Raw genomic sequence first — 24,802 nt, 5'->3', positions numbered from 1 at the left:
ATATAAATCTGTCTACAAAATAAAAGCATGTCAATAAAATGACTACACTGCAAATGAAATTGACCAATGTGTAACACAACTTCATAGTAACTAATGCTGTGATAACACCAGTTATCAAGATAAACAATTTATTAAACAAGTAAACAAAAAATATTATTTTTCTGTTTGCCCAATTACAAAAACTCCTTTAACAAACGTACATAGTAACTACACTGCATGTAGTTATGTAACAAAAGCTCACAAATTACTGTGTAACAACATGATAGTGTAGAGCAATTACAGCACGAATGCACAGGTGTACACTAAGGTTTACAGCAGGTATAAACTGTAGCCCTCTGTAATGTAACCTCTGAGTGGCCAGCTAGTTGCCCACCAAGTGGAATGTGAGGTGTTGTGGTTTGAGGCACCTTTGAGGGTTAGGCTGAGGCCGGATAAGGACACTTGCGGTACAAGGGTTGAGCACTAAGGCAAAGGTACTCGTACTAGCCAAGTCTGGTCTAAGGCAAAGGTACTCGTACTAGCCAAGTCTCTGGTCTGGTCTAAGGCAAAGGTACTCGTACTAGCCAAGTCTGGTCTAAGGCACAGGTGCTCGTACTAGCCAGGCTGTGGTCTGGTCTAAGGCAAAGGGACTCGTACTCGTAGCCAAGTCTGGTCTGGTCTTCCGTGTCAGGTCATACTGTTCTCTGTAGCTACCATGCTAACGGCCACCTCAGCCACGGCTCTTCCTATCTCTCCAGCATCACGTCATTGTCCATGTCATTCAGCAGGTAGATGTCAGTATGCCCCGACAGCCCCAGACGCATCTGTAAACACAAAGAAGGGGAGGGGCAGAGAGAGAGAACAGTTTACCTTAGTTAACCTGATATTGTTTTATAACCTAGCCTGTGTCAGAAGCACTGGGTTGGACACCTGTTAATGAATAGTCATGAATCATTCCAGGTAGTGCTGAATCCGGGTTCATGCTACTAGGCCTGGGCTACGGAAGCTGCAAAGCACTCATCTGTGATCTTTGAGCTTATTGTGAAGATTGAGAACAAGATCACTCACTGACAAGAAACCAGTTTTCTTACTGGAATCTCTGAGTACGTTGAGTTTCTAATAGCTGATGTGATTTCCTCGTGATAGTGAAATCATGGTATTCAAGTTAATGAATACGTATTTCATGAGTATGTTGTTGAGTTCATGAGTTCAAAGTTCACTTCACTCAGTAATATGACTAACCGGGGAAGCATCCAAGGAGAAAAAAATGTAGTAATTAATGAGGAAAGTGTTGATCAACTGTGTGTTGACTTATCTTCAATTGATTCCTATCTTGCCTTGCTTTTTCTTCATTAGAGCTGGTAGTTTCAAAAGGGCTGCTCACCTTGTGTTAAAGTGAGGTTTTAAAAACAAAAAATCTAACTGTTCAGTAGACAGCACTTCCAAGTCTGTCCCTCAGTTCACTTATTAGCACACAGCAGTCTGTCCCTCAGTTCACTTATTAGCACACAGCAGTCTGTCCCTCAGTTCACTTATTAGCACACAGCAGTCTGTCCCTCAGTTCACTTATTAGCACACAGCAGAGCCTTGTACCCGTTGACATGATTGAATCGAGAAAAAGTACTTGAAGACGAGACTTGGCAACACTGGCAATACTGCGGTCACTGTATTAATATAGTATCTGTATTAATATAGTATTAAGTAACATCACATTACACACATACAATGTTCAATAATGACATCAGATGATTACGACAATCAATATTGAGGATATGACATAAAACTCTTTGACATCTACTTCACAGATCGACTCCATTATTGTACACTTGCATTCCACTTGGGTTGCTATGATACATGGGGTGTGTTTGATTTGTATTACATTTTTCCCTTCTCTCTCCACTGGACTAAGCGCCTGCTCATTTCTATAATACATACAGACCCTGTCAGATCTGGGCAGGTGAGTGTCGTGATGGGATGGATGAGGATGGATGAGGATGGATGAGGATGCGGAGGATGTGAGGAGCAGTGCGTTTTACTTACTGCACAGACTTCCTGTACAACAGGAGCAGCCAGCTTGCAACATAAACGAACACAGACATCAGAGGCTTCTGGCCACATACTGACTGTTATTTCACCAAGAACACCTGCTTTTATACACTAAATTATCTAAAATGTCATTACTGAAATACATACTTTTTATTATTATTAAAGCTGTAAACTCCTCAGTTTGACATCAAGACACAAGACACCATGAAACATCCATAGAAACATCCATGTTTGTTTTTCCTTTTATTTTGGATACATGGTGTTGCATCATTCAGTAGTCACTGACAGACACTGTCACATAGCTTTGATCTACAGTACACTATACTCCTGATCTCAGTACGGTACATACGTCTACAGACTGATCTCAGTACGGTACATACGTCTACAGACTGATCTCAGTACGGTACATACGTCTACAGACTGATCTCAGTACGGTACATACGTCTACAGACTGATCTCAGTACGGTACATACGTCTACAGACTGATCTCAGTACGGTGCATACGTCTACAGACTGATCTCAGTACGGTGCATACGTCTACAGACTGATCTCAGTACAGTACATACGTCTACAGACTGATCTCAGTACGCTACATACGTCTACAGACTGATCTCAGTACAGTACATACGTCTACAGACTGAGTCACTCTCATCCACGGTGTCACACAGAAAGAGGCAAAGGTATTATAACAGATATGGACAGGCTAGAAGCCCCATGACAGCACTCTCAAATATAACATTGTTACATTACATCTCTTAAAACTTGGTAAAAACCGAATGAAACCCATGAAACCTTTAGTAGCTAGTTTCTGGGTTATTACCAGGTACAGCGGACTATAAGCCCGGCCACGACTCCACTGCAGGACTACAAGTTGCATTTAGTCCACTGCATTAAACATTGACAATAAACCCAGACCTTGACAGCGATGTTATTTCATGGAGGGACAATTTCATTTCTGAAATGGACTTGGCTCTTGCTCATCAGGACAGTTTTCCCGGCTCAAAATTAACATTCAACGGAGGAGCTCAGAGGCAATATTAAAAATAACCCCTAAAATGGTTCTTACACAACAAAAAAACATGAACTGATATACATAAAGTAACCTCAATAATAATTTTGTAAGGGACATGATTGGTTTGTGGTGTGCAATGTGCAATATAATTGTAACAGTAAAATTATCTCTACCAGTTTTAGTACAGGCACCTATTAAAAGAAAGTGCAAGCATCATTATGCGATCTGTCCAACATTATGACCCAAACAAAGTCCTGTTTTCCAGTGTCGGATGAACAACCTACTATTACACTGAAAGATGTAACCGAGAACAGTGACAAAACATACTATAGTGCGTAGAGATGAGTTGACACGGACAAAAGGTACATTTTTAAATCATGTTGAATAAGGGCAACCTGAAGACGTTGAACACAGTTGAGGAACTGTCCTTTACGAGCCGTGTAGGAAAGGCCAAGGAACCTACACCCCTCAGCCAGGACATTAAAACCACCTGCCTAACCTTGTGTAGCCCCCCCCCCCCCCCCACTCTGCCAGAACAGCTGTGGGCTGAGTTTCCCAGAGGCATCGTAGCGCTACGATGAACGGCGTAGCTTACGATGAACGTAGCGCTACGATGCCTCTGGGAAACTCAGCCCTGACCAGCTGAGGCATCGGACTCGTTTTTCCCGCTCACATTCCACAGACGCTCAATCAGACTGAGATCCGAGGAATTTGAAGCCTTGAAGTCTTTGTCTTTGTTCTTCAAACCATTCCCGAACAAATTTGACAGTGTGTCAGAGCACATGATCCCCCTGAAAGAGGCCGCTGCCATCAGGGAATACCGCGGCCAAGAAGGGAAGTACCGACTTGGGCTGCAACCGTGTTCATGTAGGTAGTACGTGTCAAAGTAACGTCCGCATGACCGCCAGGAACTACGTTTCCCAGCAGCACATCTCCCAGAGCGCCACACTGTCAATGTGACTCACTCCACGCGTCAGTGGTTTTAATGTTGTGGCTGATCGGTATATGGCGGAATTGCATTGTTTACATTTAACATCTTTTAACATCCTAATTGATAAAATGTCTCTCTATAAGAAGGAGCAAGTCTCTGAGAGGTATGGGAGTTATTGACTGTCCTGCTCAATGATACGGTAGGGTTGGTCCGCTGTCGGCTCCTCTACGAGCACAGCAGGTCGGGTGCTTACCCTGCCGCCCACGTCCAGACAGGAGACGCCCAGAGCAATCAGACACAGCCAAGCCTGCGGAAACACACACACACACACGCACACACACACACACACACACACACAAACACGCACACGCACGCACACGGACACACACACACACACACACACGCACACACACACACACACACACACAGGGAAGAAGCAGATTAAGTGTAAACCCCAGTAATTGTGGTGTTCAGCATTTACCTCTCAAAACCAAACTTCATTCTGGGCTGAGTTTCCCAGAGGCATCGTAGCGCTACGTTCATCGTAAGCTACGGCGTTCATCATAGCGCTACAATGAACGTAGCGCTACGATGCCTCTGGGAAACTCAGCCCTGATCTGTTTTCTATATTGGTACAGTGTTCTACAGGCTGCTAACTCACCAGGTAGCCCACGAAGCAGAGGTAGGCGATGGACAGCAGCGCGGCCATGACGTAGAGCGTCACGCTGCCCAGGGCCGTCACGTACACGATGACGAAGTACGCGTTGATCGCACAGACGCACAGGATGAGCACGCCTCCGCCAATCTTCCACGCCCTGCGCAGAACGCTCAAGAGTCAGGGACTACCCATCGACAGAGAGGCGTTTTTTAAAGAAAGACACAATAATTCTGTAGGAGTTAAAATTGTCTCCACTTACAATCCGTTAGCAAAATCACTCATTATGGACGTTAGACTGGTGAAGGTCAGGATTGGGATCAAAGCAAATGGCAACTGTTGAATGAAGAGAGACATGGAGAGACATGAGAGACATGAGAGACATGAGAGACATGAGAGACATGGAGAGACATGAGAGACATGGAGAGACATGAGAGACATGAGGGACATTAGGTCTCACCACTACTGCAAAGAATACAGGAACTAAGAGAAGAGTAGTTGTAGAAGCATAAATTATACGTAAATATTATTATTTTTATTATTATTATTTTTTTTAGATATTAAAATATCTAAAAAAGTCCAGCACAACCTGTAGGTGATGTACGCCACTAAAGACCCTCTGATCCCCCGCTCACCCCGTCCCAGCCTCCTCCCTGCTGCCCTAGTAGTGACCCCTGACCTCTAGTAGTGACCCCTGACCTCTAGTAGTGACCCCTGACCTGCATGCTCTGCAGCACGTTGAGGAAGTCGTTCATGCCCGTCAGGTGCGTCACGTCCTGGAAGATGGCGACCAGCAGCGTGGGCGTGATGGCGATGGAGCGCGTCAGCAGGACCCGGGAGAAACGGGACCAGCGGAGGTTCAGGAAACCCTGAGGTCAAGAGGTCACATCTGGTCAACCTGCTCCGTTTGTGTTGGTGGTTCATTTACACACACACACACACACGCACACACACACGCGCGCGCACACACACAAATACACACAAATACACACAAATACACACGCACGCACACACACAAACACACACAAATACACACACACAAATACACATACAAATACACACACACACACACACACACAAACAAATACACAAACAAATACACACACAAACAAATACACACACACACACACAAACAAATACACACACAAACAAACACACACAAACACACACAAAAACAAATACACACAAAAACAAATACACACACAAACAAACACACACAAACAAATACACACACACACACGCGCACACACACACACACAGAATAAATCAGTGTTCTTCTCACCTCCATGACAAACTGCCCAGAGTAAGTACCCGTCATGGTGGAGCTCTGGCCAGCAGCCAGGATTCCTATGGCCCAGATATAGAGAGCCGCAGGGCCGAAGAAACATCCCAGGACCACGCCCTGTACACACACACACACACACACACACACACACACACACACACACACACACACACACACACACACACACACACACACACACACACACACACACACACACACACACACACACACACACACACACACACACACACACACACACACACACACACAGACAGACAGACAGAGACACACAAGCAGACATAGACTTTATTTGATTTCATTAAGACTTCACAGAAAGCTTTCATGTTCTCTTTGAATGGGTTACAGGTGCTGTATGGTCCAGTACTGTAACCATAATATGTGGGAACTAACAGAGGCGTAAACATGGTGATGTGATTCATACTCCAGACAGAGTGAGTTCACACAGATGTGTTGGGTTAGTAACAGACATACCCCTTTGTAGATGTCCACCTGTAGGGTGCTGTTGTCCAGGGGGAAGAGGTCTGTGTGTGGGCTGCCGGTCTCATTACACTGCTGGTTCTGTCACACAGAGAACAGCATCGCGTCACGTAATGTCACACAAACACGCAGACCACAGAACAGCCACACACACACCCAGACCACAGAACAGCCGTACGTCAGACACTGACCACAGAACAGCAGTACGTCAGACACACTGACCCCAGAACAGCAGTACGTCAGACACACTGACCACAGAACAGCAGTACGTCAGACACACTGACCACAGAACAGCAGTACGTCAGACACACTGACCACAGAACAGCGGTACGTCAGACACACTGACCACAGAACAGCCACACTGACAAACACACTGACTTGACTGCTTTAGATGTCCTGCTGCTGCTTAATGAAACATATAGAGATGTCTTATTAACACGTAATGTTGTCTAACGTTAGCGTTCTTATTCTGTGTACTCACCACTTCAATGTTGGTCTTGCCGTAAAAGGCCTCGGCGAACACGGCGACCACAAACACATTGATTAAGAAGGACACGAAGAGGGCGATGGTCGACTCGATGAAGTAGTATTTGTTGGCCTCCTTCACTTCCTTCTTGTTACCGCGATCTATCTGCCGAGACTAGAATAGACCGCAGAACAATTCATTATCAAAAGAGGCCCAGTCTCATCTGTGATGGTTCTCAAAACGCAGAACATCGTAAGGCTGATTGAGGGCAGGGCAGGCCAATCTGGACACACCCGACTCCGCCCCTCGGTGCCGTGACATCATATCCTGTCTGGGTCAAGGTGTGTCTGGGCTCAACTACCTTGACCAGGGCCGAGTGCAGGTAGATATTGTGGGGCATGATGACGGCTCCTACGATGCCCACCGCCTGCTCCAGCTGCACGGGTCCACAGCCCTCGCAGTACGGGACAAACATCCCCTTCAGAAGCTCCCCCTGGTCCGGATTCACCAACACGTACTGGACACAAATGCATGTGAAATATTCAATGGAACCATCCAAACAATCCAAGAGACGATGAGAAACACTGAAGAAAACGGCACGTTACCTCGTAGCCAAAGCTTATCGCCATGACGGTGATGAGGACGCCAAAGAAAGCTTCAAGTTTCCTTAAGCCTGAAAATGCACACAAAAAAACATGCACACCTGGATCTATACTGGCGATGGTAAAGTGCTTTATCCAAAGTGCTTTACAATGGTCTCTCATTCACGCATTCACACACACATTCACACACCAACGGCGGCAGCTGCCATGGGTGCTAGCCTGCTCGTTGGGAGCAATTTGGGGTTCAGTGTCTTGCCCAAGGACACTTCGACATGTGGACAGGAGGAGCTGGGATTCGAACCGCCGACCCTTGCGATCACTGGACGACCCGTCTACCTCCTGAGCCACAGCCGCCCACGGCTATACAGCGTAACCACTCAGTCAGAGGAATGATCACGCTGGAGAAACACTCACCGTACTTATCAACAAACACTCACCATACTTATCAACAAACACTCACCATACTTATCAACAAACACTCACCATACTTATCAACAAACACTCACCATACTTATCAACAAACACTTACCATACTTATCAACAAACACTCACCGTACTTATCAACAAACACTCACCATACTTATCAACAAACACTCACCATACTTATCAACAAACACTCACCATACTTATCAACAAACACTCACCATACTTATCAACAAACACTCACCATACTTATCAACAAATACTCACCATACTTATCAACAAACACTTACCATACTTATCAACAAACACTTACCGTACTTATCAACAAACACTCACCATACTTATCAACAAATACTCACCATACTTATCAACAAACACTCACCGTACTTATCAACAATCACTCACCATACTTATCAACAAATACTCACCATACTTATCAACAAACACTCACCGTACTTATCAACAAACACTCACCGTACTTATCAACAAACACTCACCATACACTCACCGTACTTATCAACAAACACTCACCGTACTTATCAACAAACACTCGCCATACTTATCAACAAACACTCACCATACTTATCAAGAAACACTCACCGTACTTATCAACAAACACTCACCATACTTATCAACAAACACTCACCATACTTACCAACAAACACTCACCATACTTATCAACAATCACTCACCATACTTATCAACAAACACTCACCGTACTTATCAACAATCACTCACTGTACTTATCAACAAACACTCACTGTACTTATCAACAAACACTCACCATACTTATCAAGAAACAGGAACACAAACGTGTCAACAAACACTCACCATACTTATCAACAAACACTCACCATACTTATCAACAAACACTCACCATACTTATCAACAAACACTCACCATACTTATCAACAAACACTCACCATACTTACCAACAAACACTCACCATACTTATCAACAAACACTCACCATACTTATCAACAAACAGGAACACAAACGTGTCAACAAACACTCACCATACTTATCAACAAACACTCACCATACTTATCAACAAACACTCACCATACTTATCAACAAACACTCACCATACTTATCAACAAACACTCACCATACTTATCAACAAACACTCACCATACTTATCAACAAACACTCACCATACTTACCAACAAACACTCACCATACTTATCAACAATCACTCACCATACTTATCAACAAACACTCACCGTACTTATCAACAATCACTCACTGTACTTATCAAGAAACACTCACCATACTTATCAAGAAACAGGAACACAAACGTGTCAACAAACACTCACCATACTTATCAACAAACACTCACCATACTTATCAACAAACACTCACCATACTTATCAACAAACACTCACCATACTTATCAACAAATACTCACCATACTTATCAACAAACACTCACCGTACTTATCAACAATCACTCACCATACTTATCAACAAACACTCACCGTACTTATCAACAAACACTCACCATACTTATCAACAAACACTCACTATACTTATCAACAAATACTCACCATACTTATCAACAAACACTCACCGTACTTATCAACAATCACTCACTGTACTTATCAACAATCACTCACCATACTTATCAACAAACACTCACCGTACTTATCAACAAACACTCACCATACTTATCAACAAATACTCACCATACTTATCAACAAACACTCACCGTACTTATCAACAAACACTCACCGTACTTATCAACAAACACTCACCATACTTATCAACAAACACTCACCATACTTATCAACAAACACTCACCATACTTATCAACAAACACTCACCATACTTATCAACAAACACTCACCATACTTATCAACAAACACTCACCATACTTATCAACAAACACTCACCATACTTATCAACAAACACTCACCATACTTATCAACAAACACTCACCATACTTATCAACAAACACTCACCATACTTATCAATAAACACTCACCATACTTATCAACAAACACTCACCATACTTATCAACAAACACTCACCATACTTATCAACAAACACTCACTGTACTTATCAACAAACACTCACCATACTTATCAACAAACACTTACCATACTTATCAACAATCACTCACTGTACTTATCAACAAACACTCACTATACTTATCAACAATCACTCACCGTACTTATCAACAATCACTCACCATACTTATCAATAAACACTCACCATACTTATCAACAAACACTCACCATACTTATCAACAAACACTTACCATACTTATCAACAATCACTCACTGTACTTATCAACAAACACTCACCGTACTTATCAACAAACACTCACCATACTTATCAACAAACACTCACCATACTTATCAACAAACACTCACCGTACTTATCAACAAACACTCACCATACTTATCAAGAAACAGGAACACAAACGTGTCAATAATGGTGATGAGAACGCCGGCCCACAGCGGAATCCTGGGGAACAGAAACAAAGCAGAAACGGATGTATCTTCTGACCTCTGACCTAACAAACGTGTACCTGTGTAACAAACGAAGCATGTGAAGTTGTGGATGCCAGCGTGTATCCATCTACCTGCCGACGGAGAGGAGGTTGAAGGCGATGGCGCAGCCGATGACCTCCTGCATATCCGAGCCGATGATGGCCAGTTCCACCATCAGCCACAGCAGGATACGAGGAACCTGGGGCAGCAGAACAGCGGTGGTGTAAAGAGTTAAACCAGTCCTTAGCTGTGTTCGGAATCGCTCCCTATTCACTACCTAGTGCACTATATAGGGCGTCAGCCATTTTGTGTCCGAATTCTCCACGGAATTTTCGTTCCCTATATAGTCCACTATTTATTACCCACAATTCACCTTGATTTGCAGGGAACAGTGCATGTACCCTACATTTTCTCCGTTCCCTAGGTAGTTCACTACATGGTGAACCCTATATAGGGAATAGGGAGTGAGGGAACGAGGGAGCGATTCCCAACACAGCTCGTGTGTGTGTGTGTGTGTGTGTGTTGCGCTGGTGTGTGTGTGTGTGTGTGTTGCGCGGGTGTGTGTGTGTGTAAAGTGGGGGGCTAACCTACAGGGGGGTACTGTCGGTTGCAGACCTCCGCCAGGTGCATCCCCGTGACGACCCCCAGGCGTGCCGCCAGCCTCTGCAGGAGGAGACCGATGATGGTGGCGCCTAGGAGAACCCACAGGAGCTAGAGAACACAGAACCACATCAACCTAGGAGAACCCACAGGAGCTAGAGAACACAGAACCACATCAACCTAGGAGAACCCACAGGAGCTAGAGAACACAGAACCACATCAACCTAGGAGAACCCACAGGAGCTAGAGAACACAGAACCACATCAACCTAGGAGAACCCACAGGAGCTAGAGAACACAGAACCACATCAACTTAGGAGAACCCACAGGAGCTAGAGAACACAGAACCACATCGACTTAGGAGAACCCACAGGAGCTAGAGAACACAGAACCACATCGACTTAGGAGAACCCACAGGAGCTAGAGAACACACAGAACCACATCAACCTAGGAGAACCCACAGGAGCTAGAGAACACACAGAACCACATCAACCTAGGAGAACCCACAGGAGCTAGAGAACAGACAGAACCACATCAACCTAGGAGAACCCACAGGAGGTAGAGAAGAGACAGAACCACAGCAACCTAGGAGAACCCACAGGAGCTAGAGAGAAGAACAGACAACCACATCAACCTAGGAGAACCCACAGGAGATGCAGAGAACAGACAGAACCACATCAACCTAGCAGAGCCCACAGGAGCTAGAGAACAGACAGAACCACATCAACCTAGGAGAACCCACAGGAGCTAGAGAGAAGAACAGACACAACCACACCAACCTAGGAGAACCCACAGGAGCTAGAAAACAGACAGAACCACATCCACCTAGGAGAACCCACAGGAGATAGAGAGAAGAACAAACAGAACCACATCAACCTAGGAGAACCCACAGGAGCTAGAGAGAAGAACAGACACAACCACATCAACCTAGAAGAACCCACAGGAGGTAGAGAAGAGACAGAACCACATCAACCTAGGAGAACCCACAGGAGATAAACAGAACCACATCAACCTAGAAGAACCCACAGGAGGTAGAGAAGAGACAGAACCACATCAACCTAGGAGAACCCACAGAGTTTAGAGAGAAGAACAGACAACCACATCAACCTAGGAGAACCCACAGGAGATAGAGAGAAGAACAAACAGAACCACATCAACCTAGGAGAACCCACAGGAGATGCAGAGAACAGACAGAACCACATCAGCCTAGGAGAACCCACAGGAGATGCAGAGAACAGACAGAACCACATCAACCTAGGAGAACCCACAGGAGATAGAGAGAAGAACAAACAGAACCACATCAACCTAGGAGAACCCACAGGAGCTAGAGAGAACAGACACAACCAAATAGGTGTGGCTGAGACTGTGTTTGTGGTCATCACCTTAAAACCTGCTTTGGCTCCAGACTGCAGGTCAGACTCGATGTTCCCGGGGTCCAGGTAGGCGATGCTCATCAGGAAGCCGGGTCCCGTGAAGGCCCAGAGTTTACGGAAACTGAATATCTGCCACGGAGAACCAAAAGTCACACAGTCAACATTCAAAGCTGCCATTTAAGCAGAACAGAAACAGAAAATTGCTTATTGGACAGGAAGGGGCACATTGTTTTACAACTGAGGTTGTCTGAAACTATCCTTCCTCCCTTCCTTGAGGTAATCTCAACCATCACATACACAGCTAATTCCTAGCATCCGACACACTAAGAGGGCTGTAGAATTGAGTTTTACTCACATATAGATGAAGCAAAAAATGTAATTTTTTAAAAATTGTAGAAATGTTTGCCTGCATGTCTGCTTATGACAAAGCAAAATGTTTACATTTATGTCTGTTTATGACAAGATAAATACAGTTGGTATAAATAACATCCAAATTCCCAGTTAATTCCTGTTAATTCCCGTTAATTCCCATAAATTCCCATAAATTCCCATGGAAAGTTTACAACTTTGAATATTCCCGGAATTTTGCAACCCTACTAGCGAGTGTCATTTGTTTTCCCCCAGTTTGGAGGAGGGGCTAAAGGGAGGGGGCAGAGATTTTGTCAGTTGCATTTCGCTAAATCTTTCTAAACCTTCCCTAAGTCTAACAGAAAATCACAAGCTGCATACTGCACCTTTAAAGCAAAATCACAAGCTGCATACTGCACCTTTAAAGCACTGCACAGCTTCTACCAAATAAACTGCAAGTGATTTTTCAAGTAAGGGAAAAGGGAAGGATGCTTCTTCAGAGAATTGAAACGGGGCCAGAGACCCGTTGGCATGAGCAATACCAGGAGTCACCGCTGCTGTGAGGTGATCGGCGCCGTACCTGGCTGGCATCCTCCGGGATCCGCACCTTCTCCTCAAAGTAGGTGGAGAAGGGCTCCTCCTGGTCCAGGGGCGAGGCCGGGGGGGAGATGGAGCTGTACTGGGTGGTCTGGACCACTCCATTCTCCGGGGGGGGCTCCTCTGAGATGGGGGTGGTGGGAGATCGGGTTAGAGAGGGCCCAATGCTCAGAGAATCAAGCAAACATTATTACACCAAATGCATTAAGCACTGATCTGTTGATGGAAAACAAAAGGTCACATGACTGAGTGACACGTTTCAATTCCATAAATTCCATTCACAAGATAACAACATTGTGTAAACTTGTTCAATCTGGTTCAGACACTTTCAGGCAGTTTATGAGGTCAGTGACTGAAGCTTTGGCCAGTGGCATCAAGAAAGCGATGTGACACAGATAGCATAGTAGTAAACGGTGTCCGTGTACTGGAGCTTTGTAATTAACCTGAAATACACAAGAAGCACCAACAGACCTGTTTTATGACTCATGACTCAGAATTTAGCAACGTTTTCTGTTTGTTCTGTTTAAAGATCATCTGGTGTGCTGTCTCCATCTGAACCATGTCATCACACCTCCATAGAGGAGGGAGGGAGGACATAGCAACGAAAACCTAGCAAAGAGAACCTGACATCTTGAAATGTAGGCCTACATAGGGCTGCACAATTAATCGTGAATTAATCGAAATCGCGATTATGAACTCCGCGATTAACTAATCGCAAAAGGCCGCAATTAATGTGATTAATAATGCTTTGAATTGAGTGTGCTAGGACTACACGGACGAATCACAGGCGCTAATGCTGTCTGACCAATCACATGCGTTCCCGCTGAGTGCGCTGTGCGCAGCAATTTCACTGAGAAGACAGATAGCAGTAGGTCAAGACAAGTGTCACAAGAGTACCTGCAGCCGTGAGTAGTGAAAAAATAAGAGAAAATGAGGTCAGTGAGTAAGTAGCAAAAAAGGGATCAACGTCCGTGATTTGGGAGCATTTTGGTTACGAAAAAGATGATGTCGCTCAAGCCCAGCAGGTCATATGCAAACTGTGCAGAGCTAAAGCTATTACTTTGAAATATTCCTCGCAATTATTAATCGCAATTACCATTTTGAAGCAAATAATCGCAATTATTATATTTTGTCATAATCGTGCAGCCCTAGGCCTACATGAAAACAACAAATCACATTCTAATGTTAAGGTCGTGTTGCATGAATTACAAACGTATCATCAAAGAACTGTACCTCTCTGATGTGTACAGACACAGTACGTTGCCAACAAAACCTCGTAATTGACCTCGACAATCGTATAAATCTCTTGATAGAAAGCTGGCCGGTACTCACTCAGCATGGAGTGCTCACCGGACCGCTTCTCCTCACTCATCTCCCACAGACTCGACGGAGGGCTGCAGTCCACTGACCTTATATCTGTCCACTCCCAGCTCTCACACTGACCTTATATCTGTCCAATCCCAGCTCTCACACTGACCTTATATCTGTCCACTCCCAACTCTCACACTGACCTTATATCTGTCCACTCCCAACTCTCACACTGACCTTATATCTGTCCACTCCCAGCTCTCACACTGACTTTATATCTGTCCACTCCCAGCTCTCACACTGACCTTATATCTGTCCACTCCCAGCTCTCACACTGACTTTATATCTGTCCACTCCCGGCTCTCACACTGACTTTATATCTGTCCACTCCCAGCTCTCACACTGACCTTATATCTGTCCACTCCCAGCTCTCACACTGACCTTATATCTGTCCACTCCCAGCTCTCACACTGACCTTATATCTGTCCACTCCCAGCTCTCACACTGACCTTATATCTGTCCACTCCCAGCTCTCACACTGACCTTATATCTGTCCAATCCCAGCTCTCCTCTAACTTTATATCTGTCCAATCCCAGCTCTCCTCTAACTTTATATCTGTCCACTCCCAGCTCTCACACTGACCTTATATCTGTCCACTCCCAGCTCTCACACTGACCTTATATCTGTCCACTCCCAGCTCTCACACTGACCTTATATCTGTCCACTCCCAGCTCTCACACTGACCTTATATCTGTCCAATCCCAGCTCTCCTCTAACTTTATATCTGTCCACTCCCAGCTCTCACACTGACCTTATATCTGTCCACTCCCAGCTCTCACACTGACCTTATATCTGTCCACTCCCAGCTCTCACACTGACCTTATATCTGTCCACTCCCAGCTCTCACACTGACCTTATATCTGTCCAATCCCAGCTCTCCTCTAACTTTATATCTGTCCACTCCCAGCTCTCACACTGACCTTATATCTGTCCAATCCCAGCTCTCCTCTAACTTTATATCTGTCCAATCCCAGCTCTCCTCTAACTTTATATCTGTCCAATCCCAGCTCTCCTCTAACTTTATAACTCACTGACTGTTACATGACTTCCTATTTTTAATGCAGAGTCAGGAAAACTAGGACTGGTGTAGCGACCCAACCAACCCACAAAAACGCTTGGTCACAGTCGCCTGATTTCTATTATTACCCCGTCACTATTTCACATACGGCTGAACACAAGACGCTCACGACACACGAATCACACATCCCTTTGAATCACTAAGTCACAATGACACTGCTGGTTCTTAAAAGGCAAAACAAGTCCCAGTGTCCTCTGACACACAGGATAGAATCCAAAACATACAAAAAGAACCATGCTATAAAATGTAGGTTTTGAGTTATAAAAAGCAAGGTATGGCTTTGATCTGGCCACACTAAACATATAGAATTTAAGTTATGTACATAACTTGTGTTTGGTTTTTTTACTCAATCCCAGCGCAAAAAGGTATGAGGAAATGAGATCTCAGGCCGCGCCCGCTCACACCAGCTCCCTCCATGTGTGCTGATCGCCATAGTGAGGCGTGAGAGAGGGTTGTGTTTCTGTTATCATAGCAGTTACCTTCCAGGAGGTCTGGTTCTCCTTCAGTCTTCATCAGGGTGGGGTCGGGGGGTGGGGGGGGCAGGGTCAGGGGGTCTGCTGGAAACCCCGGAATTAAGACCTGCCTGGATGTACAAAATGAGAATTTAAAAAACAGGAATGTAGGATCTGTTAGCATAATGAAAGGAAGGCTAACGCTAACACCATCCACACAGGGGCCATGGCTTGTTGCAGTCTTGGTGCAGTATTCACTGAAGTCATGAGTGACTCACTGGTTATCAGACAAAACAAGTGAAAATAAAACTCAGAAGAAAATTCAAAATAATCGGTGATCATAATAATAAACAAGCACTCCATTCACCAAGAACCCAAACATTTGTTGTCATTGTTGTAGCGGTTGTTATTGTTGTTTTTTGTTGTCATTGTGTATCGTAACCTTTGTGTTTAGTTGTGTATCGTAACCTTTATGTCTTTTTTTTCAGGAAACTGTGTTGCTGCCACTCTTGGCCAGGATTCTCTTGTAAAAGAGATTTTAATCTCAATGAGTTTTTAACCTGGTTAAATAAAGGTATATATAAACATGAGGAGACAAAATACTGAAGCATCAGAAATGAAAGCAAGAAGCACAGCAGTTGGTTCACAATGAAAACTGATACAAGAGCCTTTAACTGACCTTACAGAAGTCACAAATCAATTTCACTCCCCTCAAAGCCTTCATTCACAAAAAATAGCCTTCTGTCAATTGCAGGCATCTTATAATACTCACAGCCACAATGTTCAAGACAAACAGCTTATTTCTCTCCAGGAACCAGGGGATCTGGAAGGCTGAGAGGCTGTTGGAGCGGGTGACTGTGGAATCATGTGACTGCTAGAAGAACTTGGCGCGAGGGAGTGTGTCCTCAACTCCCCCACTTTAAACCTGCCGTCTAATCTGTATGAACCAGCTCCCATCATCACTCCTAATCTACCAGACCTCCCTAGAACCAGCTCCTATCATTACTCCTAATCTACCAGACCTCCCTAACAGAACAACGACTTTTGAGTCTGCACGCACACACACACGCACTCTCTTTATGTCTCTCTCTCTGCCTCTCTCTTTCACACACACACACACACACGCACGCACTCTCTTTATGTCTCTCTCTCACACTCTCTCTCTCTCTGCCTCTCTCTTTCACACACACTCTCTTTATGTCTCTCTCACACTCTCTCTCTCTCTGCCTCTCTTTCACACACACACACACACACACACACACACACACACACACACACACACACACACACACGGTATTTGGGGTAAACCCCAGTTGTGAAAGGAAGCACCAAGTCAGAACATCAGTGGTTTTAGGGAAGTTGACCTATAAACTGCAAGCTAACGAATTTAACTGGGATGATTTATTGTGTGTGTGAGGGTGGCAGACTGCATTTCAAAATGACAATCAACTAGTCCACCTTAAATTGTGTGTCTGGTTAAAGAGCTCTAGATGTGAGTCTCTACTGACCTTGTATGATTGGGCAAGCTGACAAATACTTGTGATTCAGTGTAAACATATTGATTGATTGATATAAAACTGGCCTGATGTATTCATGGTATTTATTTAGATCCTCTAAACACAGCAACCTAGCTGGCTACTTACAACAATGTGTTGTAACAGATTAGAGCTACCATTGCTAGCATTAGCTAGCACTAGCTAGACTTATTTATTATGTGCTCTTTATGTGTTTGCTGCAACACAACATCAGATAGTGAGCTGGTCCTGTCTGAGCTAGCAAACCTGTCTGGTATCGGCTAGTTAGCCTGGCTAGTAGCTAGCTAGCCATTAAAGCTAACTTGGAAGCTAACTGCTACTTTACTTTATAGCATTCGTCTAGCTCAACTAATTGGAAATAAGACACTTGAATTAGTACGAAATAATATCTTACCGGAGTAATGCTTATGTGCAAAAATGGCAGGTCATCTAGGTTCAGTGACACAAAAATCCAGAAGTGAAGTTAGCTACTAGGCAGACGTCGACATGGCCAGAGTGACACACTTGACACTTCATCCGAAATCACTTCTTCGTCCTCTTCTTCTTCCTCTTCTGGTGTTGCGACCGACTGTTGCCCTCCACTGGTAGATCTCCATATGACATACTTCATTATGTATTTGCTAGATGGATATTAAGTTTAAAATCTTATGATATTAGTCGTTTCAACAGTGGGAAATTATAGCAAAAGGCTGGAAATGCAGAATACAGAATATACATAATAGCAATAAGCTTAAAAGGAACAAGTAATATATACATCCATACATACAGCATGTGTAAAATATAGAAGATGTGCATACATCTAGACTATATGAATAGATATGTCTAGTAATACTTATGTATACATACATACATACATACATACATACATACATACATACATACATACATACATACATACATACATCTAGGCTGTGTAGATATGTCTAGCAATACTCATTTATACTGTATATGTCTAGCAATACCCATGTATACATACATACATACATACATACATACATACATACATACATACATACATACATACACACAGACTGTTCTTCTGCATGTTCTCTTAAGTTAATTGGTAGATGGTAGAGGACTTGATAGGGACAGCTGATGACACATATGGAGCTGGACACGAGGATGGCTGGGTGGTTCTCCTTTTGTGTATTGAACAAAGATCTAGATTCAAACCAGTAAATATGTTTGTGTTAAAAATGAGTTGTATAAGTCAATAAAATAAAATAAAAAAAGAAAACCTCTTTAACTTCAAGAAAACAACTTTAATATTTACCCAAAACACTATACATTTTTATCAATTAGATGTTTCTCATTAAGTGCAGTATGTATGCATGCTGAGAGATTATGAAGAGAATGGAAGAGACGCAGGAATACAGCAGATCAGACAGTACGGATAAAACAATATCTGATAGTACTGTACAGACAAAACAATCTAGGAATTGGTTGTGAACTGAAGTAAAGCTCAAACAAACAGAAAAATACATTGGATTTGGGCCTAAACAGAACAGAATGTTAGAGACATACTACTTTAAATATCAGTTACAATGTTTTCCAGTTTTCCTGTTGTGAAGATTTTTCTTAGCCTTCAATAACTCAAGTTATTACAATAAGTCACCATCTTGGCTACGTACACAGGCATCCCTCCACTCACATGTCTGTTTGGTGTGATTGTGTGTGTGATTGTGTGTGTGATTGTGTGTGTGATTGTGTGTGTGATTGTGTGTGTGATTGTGTGTCTGTGCTGCCTGGCTGTGCGGCTATACTGTACATACGTGTATGTGTGTGTATGAGCGAGTGTTTTTGTGTGTGAACTGCACTGGTGTCATTAACCCAGCCTGTGCCCTGTGTCTCCAGGCCAGGTATGGGTGCTAGTGAGTTGAAGCTGGTGTTCCTGGCTCACCTGGAGCTGTCTGTCCCTGAGGACAGCTGGCCTGGCCAGCGGTGGACCTGGTAATGGCCAAACACAGACTGGTGCTGGCCAAACACAGACTGGTGCTGGCCAGAGACAGACTGGTGCTACTGAACACACCAGACTCACTATCCAACCTGAGGGAGGAGGAGCTACTGAACACATCAAACTCACGTTCTAACCAGTCATATAACTATCACAATTATTATGGTACATACTTTACACTACACCTCCAAATAATATACCATTAAATGGTTATTTTCATTTCTCGTTTTGTATTGTATTTTCCAACAATGTTTTTCTCCCAGTAATTGCACTATTGGTTGACACAGTCAAAGAGGTTGTCAATAGAAGGGTGAAGGCTGTGAAGAGATATCACATAACAACAACAACAAGACTGAGCACCAAAAGGAAAAAAAGGTTTTTGTTTTCTTAATTAATGAGTTGTCATCGGACTTGAACAGGGACCCATCAACCACTCCCTAGGGAAATGGCCTGATCTGGTCATCAAGACTCTTTGAGGAACACTGGACATAAACTGACTTATGGACATTTTTTATCACCCGATGGGGTAAAATGACTTTATAGACAGCCACTCCATGTTGTGCACCCATAACTCTCCCAAAATAATCTTTTTTTCCAGAATTGTGAACTGTTTCAAACAGGGGCCGAGAAGTAGCGTCATGTCCAGCTCCTGTGACTGAGTAAAGATCTGAAGTTGTCTTCTAGACAACTGACCAGCTGTCATCGCGGGTTCCAATCAACGCCAGCTAGGTGCCAGGCCGACTCCAGTGGTGCCACAAAGTTCAGCCTACATCTCCAAGAAAGGGGCCAGACCAAGGAAGACTCCATCTGGCCAGCTGAGGTTCCAGAATGTTCCAGCGCCAACGTCCCCAGCTCTTTTGTCTTCTACAGGGCTGGCCTGCCGACACTGAAGATGTTCCAGCAACTCGCTGGTCTTCAGCTTCAAGACCTGGTTGCCGTTCATCACGACTGGTTACCTTCCATCACTGTAAATTGTCATGGCAACCTCAAAACAAATTGAAATGTTATGGCATTGAAGGAGAGATGTTAATTGTGTGGTTCTGAGACCTGTATGTGAGGAGTTAGCATCACACTCAAGTGAGCAGGGTACAGTAGATCTTCCTTGATCCTAAAGATGGCTGCTGAAGGACTTAAGGTCCATATTGACCACCGCTGCTGGACTGCTCCTAGAGTCTCTTTCAGGAGAAGTCATCTCAACCACTAAGAGATTACAGAACCATCTAGACCAAAACAGGTGGTTTCACGCACCAGAGAAGGGTGTAAACATTTCCCACTCAGGGGACACAGAGGCCATACTCGTTCTCTTGGTAGCCTTGATAGTGAAAACATGGCACATCTGCAAATCACACACTCAAATCTCACACACTTAGGTGTTCTTCAACAAACATTCCCTTAAGAAAGTTGTTTCCTGTTATGAGTGTCACTCATTTGAATTCTGAAGTTGTGACTGATGAAGTCACAAAACTGCTAAAGACAATGTCTTGCGCCTCTTATAAAGTGAGCTGCTGTCCTCTGTTTATTGCCCTGACCCCACTATCTCCTTCTCTTTAACTTTATGGCAGGAGACCTCACCAGGGGTCCCCTCCTCCCAGTTAATTTTTGATCTCTGTAACTGTTTATAATGCTCTGTTTTCCTGATAATCTTTGCTCTTGGTGGATGTTCCTTTTCTCTATGAGCCCGACTTTGCAAACTCATAAACTATTTGCAATAAAAGCAACCAGCTTGGACTTGCAAAGATGAACCTTGGCATTCTCGACTACTCTTTTCTAAATCTGTAACACACTACATCTTTATTTAAAAAATTCACTGCAGAAAATATTAGCTAATGAAGTGTGTCCAAACACAGCAGTTTTTCGTAGTAGTAGAAGTAGTAGTAGTAGAAGTAGTAGAAGTAGTACTGTAGTAGTAGTAGTTGTAGTAGTAGGAGTAGTAGTAGTAGTAGTAGTAGTAGTAGTATTAGTAGTAGTAGTAGTTGTTGTTGTTGTTGCTGTTGTATATTGATCCCCAAAGGGAATTGCACAGAATAAAAACGATACTTTTTTGAGGCACAACTGGCCTACAAGTAGCCCTTTGACAAAATGGTCTTTAACCGATTGAGAGACAACTTATTTATATTATCTAAACTCCTAACATTCCCACCAAGCTTTAAAGTTCTGGACTAGCAACCTTATTCTAACGTTATTCTAATCTAGAAATCTACTCAAACAATAATTTTGTTCAAACAAGTACTTCCTCACACACTACATGCCCCCATCCTACACCAAATCAGTGCTGACTGTTTCTTGTTTCACTGTCGATGCGGGTCACTGCTTCACCTTCCTGTTTTCCCTCAGATGTCACACACTCACTATGCTCCCCGTGACGATCTCTAACATAGTAACCCCCCTCAGAGGTGGTTTGGTCTGCGTCTGTACTGTCCTCCTCTTCCACACGGTGTCTCCACAGCTTCCAGTCCGTCTCCAGTGTCCCCTGGTTCATAGTGTATCTCAGTCAGGCCACATTCCATCTGACAATTTGTGTCCATCAAACTCTTTAATGTCCCTGTCCTCTACCTCTCCCCCGACCTCTCTCTACCTCTCCCCTATCTCTTCCCCTCCCTCTCTTCCTCCCTCTCCCCCTCCTTCGTCCTCTCCCCCTCCTTCTCTTTCTCTACCTCCCTCTACATCTACCCCCCTCACCCTCCCCCCTCTCCCCCTCCCTAGACTACAGTGTAGCTTGTTGACATCCCTGGGTGCTCTGTCCTTCCTCCACGGTTAAGTGGAGTCCCTGGCTGGTGTCGTCCTCCTCTTGGTCGATGTCAGAATCATGTTCTGTCTCCCTCTCTGTCTCGGTGTCAGAGCTGTTAGCCTCCGCCTCCTCCTCCTCTTCCCCCATGACAACAGTGTCCCCAGAGCCATGGCTGTCCACGCTGCTGCAGGAGAGGGTGTCGTCTTCTGTCGGGGCACATGAATCTTCATAGCGTTTTTCCTGTTGCACCCTTATCAACATATCTTCCAACTCCTCTTCCCCGTCACCCCCTGCTTCTTCAGGAGTGACCGTTCCCTCGTTGACGGAGCTGAAAACTCTCAACTCTTTAAGTCCGGCGGGGAATACTAGCTTCTCCTCGCTCAGATCCACCCCTGCTTCCCAAACATAGTCCTCACCCATGCCCTCAGGATCCCATAACTCTGCTGCCTCCTCCTCCTCGTTTTCAGAGTCCGGCGCTGTGTGCTTACGGATCCGGTTGACTGCATCCCACAAGGACCTGGGATACTGGGGCTCCTCTCTGCAGGGGGCAGAAGGGGACAGGGTCTCTGGACCCGGAAGTGTTGGGGGGAGCTGAAGAGGAGGAGTAGGGCTGGGGGGTGGGATCTGGACTGAGGGGGTGCGAGGGGGAGATGGGAATTGCATTAAGGGGCTGGTGTCTATGACTTCCGCAGTGAGAGGATTAGAGTTAGCTCTTAAACCTGAGGGAGAGAATGAAGGCTGGTCAGGGAAAGAAAGTGGCTTTGCTTTGAACTGAGGGCTGTGAGAGAGAGAGGTGGATAGGGAGGCTGCGGGGGAAGAGGGCCATCGTTGACGCTGGGAGACTTCAGGTGAATGTGGAGGGGGATCAGGAGGGTTAGGACAGGAGTTATGGCACTGAGTGCTGGGTGGAAGAAAGATATCACAGTCAAGTTGACTTTCTACTTCATTGCTCGGCTGAGGAGAGGGTTCAAGCGAGGACTCCGTAGTAATGTATGTCGCTACCTGTATTTCAGGTTTTGACTCGGTGTAATTTTCTTTGGCCATGCCACACGTCTGGTCCCTCTGCTCCATGTTATCCTGTCCGTTCACCGTCGATAGCTGGTCATCTTGAGTGACATCGCCTTCTGTGATACAAAAATCATCCTTAGCTCGATTAGACTCGACTGATGCTGCCTGTGACTCCACGATAGCTTCAGAGAGAAACTCGAGGGCATCGTTGCTCTCACAATTGCTGCTGTCATTGTTTGGCAATTCACCCTCATTTGTCTGGTCCTGAGGGCAAAACTCAACATCCTGATTCTGGTCGTCCTGGAGAGAGTCTTGCTGATGAAGATTCAAGGTCTCTCTGTCAGGAGACAACATGGAGGATGAGACGGGGTCGTAAGGTTGGCCTGCCTCTTCAGTCTCCCGCAGTGCTTCTGTCTCTGTGACAACTGTGTTCAAAAGACTATGTTGACCCTCGTCCACATGCTCTTGTCCCTCTGACTCTGTAGACTCACTCCCATAGAGCTCACTCAGAACATCTGACTCTGTAGACTCACTCAGAACATCTGACTCTGTAGACTCACTCTCACAGAGCTTACACAGAACATCTGTGCTCGGTTCAGATTTTTCATCCTGATGGATATGTTCATCTGGTTGGCCAGTCTCACTAGGGAGAAGAGAGTCAGGTTGACTGGTCTCACTAGGGAGAAGAGAGTCTGGTTGACTGGTCTCACTAGGGAGAAGAGAGTCTGGTTGGCTGGTCTCACTAGGGAGAAGAGAGTCTGGTTGACTGATCTCACTAGGGAGAAGAGAGTCTGGTTGGCTGGTCTCACTAGGGAGAAGAGAGTCTGTTTGGCTGGTCTCACTAGGGAGAAGAGAGTCTGGTTGGCTGGTCTCACTAGGGAGAAGAGAGTCTGGTTGGCTGGTCTCACTAGGTAGAAGAGAGTCTGGTTGACTGATCTCACTAGGGAGAAGAGAGTCTGGTTGGCTGGTCTCACTAGGGAGAAGAGAGTCTGTTTGGCTGGTCTCACTAGAGAGAAGAGAGTCTGGTTGGCTGATCTCACTAGGGAGAAGAGAGTCTGGTTGACTGGTCTCACTAGGGAGAAGAGAGTCTGTTTGGCTGGTCTCACTAGGGAGAAGAGAGTCTGTTTGGCTGGTCTCACTAGGGAGAAGAGAGTCTGGTTGACTGGTCTCACTAGGGAGAAGAGAGTCTGGTTGGCTGGTCTCACTAGGGAGAAGAGAGTCTGGTTGACTGGTCTCACTAGGGAGAAGATAGTCTGGTTGACTGGTCTCACTAGGGAGAAGATAGTCTGGTTGACTGGTCTCACTAGGGAGAAGAGAGTCTGGTTGAGTGGTCTCACTAGGGAGAAGAGAGTCTGGTTGGCTGGTCTCAC

General features: G+C 44.8%; 1 protein-coding gene across 2 annotated transcripts; it reads right to left on the bottom strand.

Annotated features, from left to right (window-relative positions):
* Positions 1–466: 466 nt before the first annotated feature.
* slc11a2 (solute carrier family 11 member 2) lies at positions 467–18,259 on the bottom strand. 2 transcript variants are annotated; one of them, XM_084440551.1, is made up of 17 exons: positions 18,137–18,259; positions 16,235–16,338; positions 13,292–13,431; positions 12,373–12,492; positions 10,983–11,102; positions 10,484–10,590; positions 10,295–10,365; positions 7,478–7,545; positions 7,234–7,389; positions 6,888–7,046; positions 6,401–6,487; positions 5,906–6,025; positions 5,343–5,492; positions 4,886–4,959; positions 4,630–4,783; positions 4,222–4,275; positions 467–803 (listed from the first exon to the last, which is right to left on the bottom strand). In XM_084440551.1, the coding sequence occupies exons 2-17, from the start codon at positions 16,266–16,268 to the stop codon at positions 726–728; spliced, it is 1,692 nt and encodes a 563-aa protein (XP_084296677.1). In that variant the 5' UTR covers positions 16,269–16,338; positions 18,137–18,259; the 3' UTR covers positions 467–725. The 2 variants fall into 2 exon arrangements, with proteins under 2 accessions (XP_084296677.1, XP_084296676.1); XM_084440550.1 differs by lacking the exon at positions 467–803 and having other exon boundaries at positions 3,663–4,275.
* Positions 18,260–24,802: the final 6,543 nt, after the last annotated feature.

The sequence above is a fragment of the Borostomias antarcticus genome (assembly GCF_949987555.1).
Source record: "Borostomias antarcticus genome assembly, chromosome: 7".
Taxonomy (NCBI): domain Eukaryota; kingdom Metazoa; phylum Chordata; class Actinopteri; order Stomiiformes; family Stomiidae; genus Borostomias; species Borostomias antarcticus.
This window is presented reverse-complemented; position numbering and strand designations above follow the sequence as displayed.

Coding starts and splice junctions, on each gene's coding strand:
- slc11a2 (XM_084440550.1), bottom strand. CDS start 16,268: ATGAAGACTGAAGGAGAACCAGACCTCCTGGAAG. Junction 7,546..10,294: donor CCTGTTTCTTGATAAGTATG/GTGAGTGTTTGT, acceptor GTGCATTTTCAG/GCTTAAGGAAACTTGAAGCT. Junction 4,960..5,342: donor ACGTGCTGCAGAGCATGCAG/GTCAGGGGTCAC, acceptor TTCATTCAACAG/TTGCCATTTGCTTTGATCCC.